The sequence below is a fragment of the Oryzias melastigma genome, linkage group LG13, assembly GCF_002922805.2.
Source record: "Oryzias melastigma strain HK-1 linkage group LG13, ASM292280v2, whole genome shotgun sequence".
NCBI lineage: Eukaryota > Metazoa > Chordata > Actinopteri > Beloniformes > Adrianichthyidae > Oryzias > Oryzias melastigma.
In genome coordinates, this window is record NC_050524.1 from 6072413 (window position 1) to 6083383 (window position 10971).

The 10971-nt window shown below is 38.4% G+C and overlaps 1 protein-coding gene across 7 annotated transcripts in view; it reads right to left on the reverse strand.

Moving 5' to 3' along the window:
• nectin1b (nectin cell adhesion molecule 1b) overlaps positions 1–10971 on the reverse strand; it is a 258757-nt gene that overhangs the window by 131668 nt on the left and 116118 nt on the right. For 4 of the 7 annotated variants that reach the window (XM_024276589.2, XM_036214901.1, XM_036214900.1 and 1 more), the window contains one exon: positions 7925–9755. The exons of the other annotated variants lie outside the window; for them this stretch is intronic. In XM_024276589.2, coding sequence (XP_024132357.1) covers positions 9253–9755 — 503 coding nt within the window. In that variant the 3' untranslated portion in view covers positions 7925–9252. Of the gene's footprint in view, positions 1–7924; positions 9756–10971 lie in introns of those variants that run through there. 7 annotated transcript variants of the gene reach the window in all.

A 10971-nucleotide genomic window follows, 5' to 3' on the forward strand; every position in this document is an offset into this window, starting at 1 on the left:
TCCTGGTTTAACACTTTATCTGTTTGCAAAAGAAATGTAAAACTCAACATTTTCTTTAAGAATTGGATGTGAATATAGTTTACTCCACATTTGTTCATGTTTTTCTTTTTAACTGCAATCATTGCAAATGGAGTTCCTTTGCAGATATAATGCTTCATGATCCTGACTCTCAGAAAAAAAATCTAAATATAGTTCTGAGTAGAAGTTTAGCACCCTTCCATGTTTTAAGATCAGTGTTTTCAGGGTAAAAGACGAAACTATTCTATGAAAAATGAGACTGTGGCATTTATTGTTTGCCCTATTTTGTTGAAGGAAGATGAAACAAGAAAAAGAAAAACATGTGGAGAATCTTAAGCATCCTTATGACTCAATAGCTTATAGATTTACCATCAGCAACAGCAACTTTTTGTTTGTTTGTTTATCACCTCATGGTAGAAAATGCTTCATTTGTCTCAACATTGTTGCAGGAATTCAGTAATAAATGTTGCTTGCTTTAGATAACCTTAAAAATATTTTTGATTTCTAATATTATGACTCACTGACTGATCCATATTTGGTTCACAAGCCCAGACCACCACTCCTCCACCACCATGCATGACTGTGATGACATTCTGTTTAGTCATTCCAGTTTGACCTTTCTATAATATATGTTTTTTATTTGGGTTCAGATTTGCATTTTGTGTTCTCGTCTTCCATGATGGACGTCTTCTCTCAGCTCTCTAATTGCACATATTGAACTTTAAGAGATTTTTTTTTATTCTATTGCAGCAGAGTTTTATCTTTTATTTCTGAAAAAAAAAAAAAAAAAAAGAATTAAACTTCTTCCCATCGGTTCGCATACATTTCAAAAACTCTGAAAACTGCACAGTGAAGAGCAGAAATATGGGCTTTTAGTTTGAAAAATCATTTCAGTTGGTATTTGTATTTCCTCCACGAGTTAACGGTTAATCTTTTAACCGCTTCCAGATATGGGATCACATCTTTCTTTGGAGCTCTTGTTTTTTTATTTTTTTCTTGTTGTTGCTGTGACCTCATCACTGAGCAGGAACCCTTTCAGAATAAAGCTTATTAGGTCACTATTAGAGGCTTATGGAAGACACCCAATGGTTCATTATTACAATTTTACAAGAAACGAGAATAGATTTACTTCCTGATTTAGATGAAGTGTTTGTCTTTAACATTTGTCTTGTACTATATCTTAAAATTAATCTCAGAGGAGGGAGTCCTTTTGGCCGTTTGAACCCTCCGCTCTGTCATTTTTTTTTGTAACAGCACACATTTCAATCTCTATGGTCAAAAATAATAAATCTGAATTCTTAATTAACTTTTTGCTAAGTTACTCCGAATCTGAATTCTACCCCTTTGGCTTCTCCTTACTCCTCCAATAGTAGAGAGATTTTTAGGGATAGAGGTGTCGAAAATTGTTTTTGTAAGGGATAGCCGTAAAAACTTTTGACAGTGTATCCCTCCGCCTCGAGGGTGATCCACGTCGCTCTGTACCGCTGAGTAGAAATGCATTTCTTTATGTGGATGTGCTCTGAAGCGCAGAAGTTCACACTTCAGTAATGACTTGTTGTTTTAAAGTTATAAAACTGATGTTTTGTCTGTATTTTCTGAGCGCTGGCAGCTACTGTGACCGCCGTAGCTGATGACGCCATCGAGGGATAACTGGTCGAATTTGAAGACATAATGAACTAATCCAAATTCTTCCCTCTACCCCTCCAATTGTAGGGACATTTGAAGGGAAAGGGGTTGTCCCAAATAGTTTTTTTAAGGGTAGAGGGAAGGGACTTCGAGATCTGTCTCCCTCTGCTGGTGATCCGCGTCGCGCTGCGAAGGAGAAACAGATTTCTTCATGTGGATGTGCTCTGAATGACTACTTACTTTAGATGATATTAAATCATTGTTGTTCTGTATTTTCCAAGCACTGGCAGCTACGGACTAACGTAGATAGCGAGTGGTAGTGCTGTCTGAATTTGGAGACTTTTCTGTAGCTCTTTGTTTGGGGGTAAGGGAAGAATTTGGATTCCACCAAAGAAAATCACAAACACACACAAAAAAAAATCTAAATAGGGATGAAATTAAACCACTACAACCTAAAACATTAGTATTGCTCTAAAAAGTAGCCCTCAAATATACCTGATAGGGTTGTACATACATTTATCAAATATTTGCTCTGAGTGATTTTAACGTCTCTATCTTTAATCTTCTTAACTGCTTGACGTTGTGTACAGCTCGCATATCAAGAAACAGGAGACGAGGCCCAGATGTCTTCATGTCTCCGAGAAATGTTTCAGGTTGTTTAAACCTAACAATACCCCAACATGAACAATCCAAGAGTTGATTTGGTGTTGAGTAATGCCTAAAGAAATCCGGGTCACATGACCACATTTGTCCGTCTTTATCTACAGTCCATTCAGTGAAAGCTAATAACTGACTGCTAACAATATGTTAACATTTTATGCTGGCAGTAAAGTGTTACCTAGTGGTCCCCCGCAATATTGCAGCTCATCTTTTGAAATCTCTTTTTTTTTTTTTTGGCATGCTTTTTCCTTTTTTTGTTAACCGTGTGCCAATTGGCTGTAACTATTGTCAATCAAGTTCCTCCATGTGCATTTGAGTTTGCCAATTCTGCATAAATCTTTGATCACTTACATTCATTCTTATTTTTCTATGAAAGTTTGACAGTTTAAATAAGAAAAAAAAGTCTTAAAATGTTCATGTCTGAGAAAAGTTTATAGTGAGACATTTTACAGTCTTTAAACATCTAAAATGATAAAAATAAATATATACAAATGGCATCTATTTTAAGAACGTCAGTCCCGCGATAAATTAAGGATATGGGGTCGTATTAGTCTCATATTGAAACCCACTAAGAGCCACGCTCAGATGATGTTTTTTATTTCAGTTTTTTGCACACACAAAAGAAAATATGGGGTTAGAAGAAGAAGAAGAGGGGGTACAAACTTCTGCACGTGTGTGAGTCTCTGCATGAAACCACACCACTACATTACTGATCAGAGCAGTGGAGAAAAAGGGACATTTCCTGTAAACCGTTACCGAGAAATGTGCTGCAGACATGAACCATCATCAATCAGTGAGACACACATCTATCCAATCATTGAACTGGGACTGCTGACTATTGAACTCATTTAATGTTCAAAACAAATACAAGTTACTTCACTGGGTCATCACAATTAAACAAGATAATCTCTTTTTTTTTGTTGTTGTTGTATTTGTAACACCCTTTAGAAATATACATTCACATGGCTGCATACAAACAAATTCTCTCTTTTGAGTTGCTTTCAATAACATCAAATCACAGACGGTGGGCGGGGCCTGTTGGAAGCCACGCCCAGCCTGTTTAGAAAGAGACTAGAGAAGCATTCCTAGGAAGGACTTTGGAAAAAGCTATGCATCAACGTCATCTATCCATCACTGAGTCTCCATGTTTGCAGTCAAAATATTTTTTTTTACACAACAGGATCCCTACACAGAATTCCCTAAATAAATCCAGACTATAATCTCCACCTTATGTACAATATTTACACTGGAATGTTGAACATATCGAGTACAAAAAGGCGATTAGGATGGAATGAAGTTACCCACAGTATTATGAAAATAAAAAACAGTGTGTTCATCTCAAGCAGTTGACGGTTTTGCTGCCGGAAACGTAAGTGAGCGCGGCAGTGGCGCCGAGACGGCAAAACGTTGAGTTCAAATCTCTAATTTGTGCTTTTAAGGATTATGTCAAACGTTTCCATGGGAATTCTGTTCCAGCTGTGCTTAGAAAAGTCAGCAATGTGCCACCAGGTTGAGGGTACATTTAAGGTACAGCTAAGATCTGATCTGGTTGGGAAAAAGGTCATTTTTATAAAATAAAGTTTTAACCCTTTAACGTCGGAGCTTTTTAACAATCGTAACTCTTCAATCATTTAAGCAATTAACGTAATTCTGAAGCAGAGTAACGTAGACTTACACAGATAAAAATCAATGTATATCAGGTGATTCTGTTGCATATGAAAGTAGTTTTGCGCCGCTAGGCAACACTTGGCAACAGTATTGTGCATATCGGTGCAAACCCGAGATGAAAAGGGGCGACAGAATCAATTTATGTTGATGGCGTAAACCAGGAGTCCCCAAACTTTTTCTTGAGAGGGCGTCATATCTGCTTTCTTCCCTGATTTGGGGCCAGGGCCAGTTTGTATGCTTATAGAAAAAGCGTAATAAATTCAAGAAATTTAAAAAAAAAATCAAAATTCAGGGAATTCAAAAGTCAGGAAATAAAAAATAATCAATTTAATGAAAAAACACTATTGATTAAATTAAAAAAAGCAAATATTAGTAACTGTAATCTTCACAGAAAAAGTCAGAAAAATAATAGTAATGAATTAAAAAATATAGCTATAAATAGGCTGTCCCCTCCTGTCATTGATGCTTTAACACTTTGGAAAGGTGCAGCTCCTCACGGGTCCCATAGTTTGTGTTAACTTCATGATAGGGGGGCCGGGCCAAATGTAAAAGTGGGCCGGATCTGGCCCACGGGCCGTAGTTTGGGGACCCCTGGCATGAACAGTCTACAATAGGGGTGTCAAACTCAATCGCACAAGGGGGCCAATATCCAAAACACACTTTAGGTCGCGTACTGAACAGAATTAGCATTTATTGAACACATTAAAACTAAGTTTTTAAACTTTAAAAACATACGTTTTTAACGTGGACCAAACCTTGGGACGTGGCCAGTATTGGTACCCTCACCCTAGGCTGATCTGCATCAGGTACTGCCTGTCCGGTACCGGATTATAGTTAGGGTTAGAATACTGGTATGGTCCACATCCCAGTACTGGGATGGCACTGGTCAGGTTGGGGAGCCTTGATTTAATTGGACATCAAAGACGACGGGCTAAGGACACCTCAAAACGTGGGAATGAGAATGTGTCGCGTTATGTTACCAGCGCAAGATAAAGTTGGGCCGTATATAACAAAAATATAAAAGGATCTGGCGGGCCGGATATAATCACCCAGTGGGCCGGAGCTGGCCCCCAGGCCTTGACTTTGACTCATTTGGTCTAGAAGTTACAGAATGTAACGTCTCCGGTGTTAAAGGGTCTTCTAGGGGATATACTATTCATTGTTCAAAGATTAAATGAATACATCATCTCCAACCTAGTAAAGGCGCATTGTTGGTGAAGCAGTCTCACATCAGCGTGTGCACAGCTACAAACATCCACAGTGCAAACTCTGCAGTTTTTAAAAAGGTTTAAGAATCGTAAACTCGAATCGTTGCTGTCGTTGTGTGACGATGTTTTGGAAAATATGTCCAAGTATCATCAAGCAACTGCTTTACTTTTGATTTGGAAAAGCTTAGAGACTCACTCTGATGAAATTCATGTTTTTAACATGTTCTTGTGATATATTTCCAACGATATATATATGAAGAGTATTTTGTTGAGTATTTTGTTTTCCAAATTGTTATGAATCAGGAGCAGACAAAAAAAAAGTGAGGCCAATTTCTAATGAACTCCTGCCACTCTGCAGAAACTATGTCTAAGAAAACAACAGTTTTTTTTAATTTTGGCTAAAAACAGCATAATCAAAAATCCCTGGGAACACTTTTACAATAGATCATAAGGTGATTGGAGTGAGTCTTTAAGAACATAAGGAGTGGAGGATTTCAGAGCCAATATACTCCAACAATTCTTCTCTGTCAGACAAAACTCTTTCCAAGTTTTCTATCTTAGCTGCATTTTCACTGATATGACCCAAATCTGCAACTTTGTTTTACTTTTTGGCTGCGCCATATGGGAGTGTCTCAGGAGGCAGCAGCAGTTTGTTCCATATTTCAGTGAAGAAAAACGTAAAGCTCAGCAATATCCTACAGCGGAGTTGTTTTGCACAGATGTCATGAGGGGTATCAAAGGGAATATGGGCTGAAATCCACATCAGCTTTTGCCCTGGTGTTCCCCAACAAGCATAATTGCTGAGCGAATACCCCGCCTGAGACTGCCGGAGCTTTACTCCTGTCTAGAAGCCGTCATGGTGGGACAGGAGCTTCTCACAAAGTTCTGCTTTTTAACTCAAACTTTCTGCAGTGAGGGAATCAAAAAGGAGACTCCAACTCATTTAAGAGGCTTATCCCACACTATTGGAACCAAAAGTTTAGTCAAAACACAATTTTACTAGGGCTAGCATGATAAAATTGAATGATCGATCTAAGCTTAATAATCAATCCATAAAAGTAGAGATCGATCTAATGCATAATGCTAATGCTAGCTTGATGCTAACGTATAATGGGATTTCCCATAGGTTGTCTAATGCTTAGTCGACCTAAACATACATTACTGACTAAATTAACATCTTTATATACTCATAAGCATCACATTTTCAAACTTTGTTGTCTAAAAGTTTTTTACTCATACTTTCTTCTTCTTCTGGAATAATGTAATGCTATAGTGCGATCGCCACCTAGTGGCCAAACTGAAACGCCCTCCAGGAGAAACCGAACAATTGTTGGAGCTTCTCCGTTAGAGTCCATGTAACACTGTTTGTAATACATTAATTAATACATTTAACAGTGTGTGAACTGTATCAGATAAATATGAATATCTTCAAAACACATATATTATTAATGTTTTTCTAAACAAATGGGTCTAAATGTGTAAACTCAAACTCAATTGAATCAAGTAAAAAAAAAATGAAATTGAATAGAATCTAGAAATTATTAGCCCTAATTATTACTAATTCAACGTATAATTGGCTTCTGTGATCCTCCACTAATTCAACCGTTTCCAAAGCAGGATCTCTTGCAACATGGCTTCATTTGGATGTGGATAAGTGTAACTATTCCAGGCTTGAACGTGAGACTGACCACCAAAGTCTTTGAAAACGTCAATAAAACTTGTTTCTCATTGGCTGTCATGAACAATCGGTTACATGGAGATGGAGAAGGTGAGTACCTCCTCATTCTGATAGGCACTAAAGACAAATGTGAAATAAATCATGGGTTTAAATGCTATCCATCTGGAATGAGGTTAGCCTGTGAACACAAACTTCAGACAACTTTGAATTGCACAAGGACAGCAGCGGACACACAGCACTACTGTGGTTTAGTTCTTCTGAGTCATTCATCACTCAGTTAAACTAAAATAAGGCCTTAGAAAATGAAAACGAACATATCTTTTCAAAAGAAAAAAGGATATTTTCCCACATTCTGTTGATGATTCTTGTTGAATACACAATATCATTTGAGGCTTGTGATTTACATGCTCATCTAATATCATACAATAGACAAGCATGGACTGTAAAACCACATCTGCGCTCACACAGATGTTAATTTTTTATTTTTATTTATCTATATATTTGTCATTTTTTATCTTTTTTTTTAGCTGCAGTAACATTTTAACTGTGCCCACATTCTTACATCTCTGTCCTCCTCTGAGCTGCAAATAAAGAAAACAAATAAACAAATAAAAATAAAAAAATAAAAAAGCGAGATTGATAGAAAAAAATAGCAACATATGCACTTCCACTCCCACACACAAAACATGCATAAAATAAGGCTTATTACAGTATTTATATTGTTCAACCTCAGCCAGATAAGTCGTTTCCATCCGTGGATTTACTAAAATGCTTCTCTTATCTTCAATTTTTCACATTGAGCTTTTTTTTCCTCATTTCTTTTGAAGCAAATACATTTCGCTGATTGTGTAATGGACCTCAGTGATGAGGAGGAACAAGTGATTTGCTATGCTAGCTAGCATCCACTGGCACTTGTTAATACCAATTTTGATATATATATAATTTATACATATATACCGTATACACACATTTTATACACAGTATAATCCTGCAGACAGGCGGCGTGTCCATGTTTGCAGTGCGCAAAAATCACCCAAAACCAAAAATGGAACAAGAAAGCAGCAAGTGATTTTTTGTTTTTATATATATATATATATTACAGCATGGCCACAGTTATATTTTTAATTCCCTTTTTGTATGTTGGCACACAAGAAAGCATCAGCTGACCTTTGACCCCTGCTCCTTTGTGTCCATGGATGACTCCTGGTGGAAAAATGCTGTTGACGTTAGCCGCAAAGTCACAAATTCCTGGGAAACTTCTCATCTGCATCCATTTGATTAAAAGGGGTCACAGAGAAAACAAAAATAATAACAATCTTGACAGCATTCCAATAAACAAACGAAATCATGTGGTAAGAGCACAACAGGTCAAAACGGTTCAAGTCCAGCAACGCCCGTGACATTTCAGAGCTTCGGCGCGAGCCTCCACAGATGTCACTTGGACCTCATTTCGATTATGAGGAGCAGAAAATGGTCTTTTCCAGCCCTTCTCTCCCACGGCTCTGCTCCACCGATAAGGGCGCTGATTTACCGCAAACAGAAATGTCGCCAAACATCGAAAAAAAAGAAAAAAAACAGAGGATTTTTTATTTTGTCTGTTTCCGCCACATCCGTATGGCTCAGTGGACCGACTGCTTCTTTGTAAAGAAACAAAAAAGCACAAACGTAGAAGGGGTTAAAAAATACCAGGCATGTCTTTGGAAAACAGCATTCGCTCTGTTCCGCTGTCGATGCTGTTTGGATGTAGAGATTCAGAAGTGAAGCAAAAATGAAATTCATCTGTACATCTATTTTTTTTTTAAGTTTTTTTTCTTCTTTTTTCTGAAACATGAGACCAAAAAAACTACAAACACCTTGAAACTCCAGTTGTAATTAAGTCACACACTTGAACTCCCAATATGCAGGTCTTAAAAATCATACAAAAGAAGAGGATATAAAAAAATGACAAAACTGCAATGAGAATGGCAATAAAACGAGACGTACATCCAGTGTAGGACTTTCACAAATGTGCTCAGCGAAACCTCAACCTGCTTTTTTTTTTTTTTTTTTTTTTTTTTTTACATTTAATACATTTATAACATGTAAAGAAAATTACACAAAAAGAATAATGCACAAGTGTTAACCAACCACCTTCCTGGCCTTAAAGGTCAGTCACAACAAGTCACTTTACACACTGTGGTTTGTATTTTTTGCCCATTCGCTCGGTGGAATGGCGTTTCCTGTACCTTAAATAGATCTTTTTTTCAATTGAGATTAGCTGGATGGGGTCTGATGTGGAGGGAGTGAGGAGGGAGTGGGGCTGTGTTGAGGGTGGGGCAGGGCGAATGGGGGTGAAGGGTGAGGTGGGATGAAGGTGCGGGATCAATGGTTGTTTGGCTTGGTTGTCGCATGCCTCTACACATACCACTCTTTCTTAGAAATGACAGAACCGTCGGTTTGAGAGATCATGTCGTCGGCTATCTCGGATTCCCGCTCGTACTGGAAAGTCAGAGTCCGCTCGTCGTACTCCCGGCTCTCCCCCTCGTCCACGGTGAAGTAGGGCCTCTTCAGGTCCTCCGATTCGGTGTCAAAGTTGCGGTCGCTGGGCTCAAAGCCTCCGGTGGTGCCAATCTGGGTGGGCTTCTTCTCGTCGTCCGAGTCCTCTGGGTACGGCATGTTCTTGTTCTTGGAGGGGTGGGCCGGCAGCCCGCCTGCCTTGCTGTAGCCGTTCCCGAATGCGTGCTTTTTGGTGCTGTAGTCTCCCTTGAAGGTGCGCTGGCGGCGGCGCAGGAATACGAAGAGCAGTATGGCCAGCACGCCCAACAGGGCAACTCCCCCTAGAGCACACCCGATGACAACACCTGTATTGTCCTGCTCCTGCGGGGTCCGGGGGTCAGATGATTGGTTGATAGGGAAGTCTGGGTAGGAAAAGACAGATGGAAGGGAGTGTGTCAGTGCTCTGGTGGGAGGAAGTGCATTTGTGCAGGTGCATTTTTTTTTTTTTTCAAGGAAAGATGATGTAAGAGACGAGGACGGAAAAGCAAAGGGGAAAGGAAGGAGGCCCCACTCCCACACAACAAACCCCGACCGCACATGAAAGCCCTCCGACGTCGTGCAAGAATCAGACACGAACACACATGCAGCGTCAGACATGGACAGAGCGAGAAAAGTATGGAGGGATTTTTAGGCCACCATAATTGCGAGGAAAAGTCACAGTTTTGGGACCAAAATTTTATAAAACAAAATGTAAGAGTTAAGAATAAAACTTCCTCAATTGCAACAAAAATGCATAATATTTGCTTTCAAAAATATTTTTACGATTGGAAATTTTTCTTTTGCTTTCAAAAATAGTTTTGCAATTGCAAACTATTTTTGCTTCTAAAATTTTGCATTTGGAAACTTTTTTTGTTTGCTTTCAAAAATATTTTTGTGATTGCAGCAAAAATGTTTTTAGATGCGTTGTGCCTCATCTCTCTTTCACCCTATCTTTGATTTTGCGTAAATACGTTTCTGTTTTGTGTTATGTTTGTGCTTGCCTCTTGATTGGTTTAGATTCTATCCAATCAGGTGTCTCTGCCTCAAATTTGCGGTTTCTGGAGGCCGAGACTCTGGACTTTCTATCGGTGCTGTTCGATCGGACTTCTACAGTCTTCAACCCTTCTGGCCGGTTTCTCTTTGAGCAGAACTCAGAAGGAGCAACAAAGCTCAAATATACAACATAGTTCTTTATTTATTCATGCTAGTGTAGCGACCAGCGTGTTTGAGCCTCGTAGCAGACGCCATCTAGACCAATCAGCAGGCTGGCACAAACATTACAGTATCAATGTAAAATTAATAAACTTAAAACTTAAAAACTTAAAATCAATGATAGGGTGAAAGCGAGATGAGGCACAATGCATCTAAAAATGTTTGCACTGCAATCACAAAAATGTTTTTTAAAAGCAAAAAAAAGGCTTTGAAAAACAAATATTAAATATTTTCATTTGTAAATTATGAATTTTTATATTTTCATTTGTAAATTATGAATTTTTATTCTGACATTTCATTTATAATGTAAAAAAAATATCTCGAAACTGTGACTTTTGCTTGCAATGTGGTGGCACAAAAATCACTCTATAGAAAAGCAGCCACACA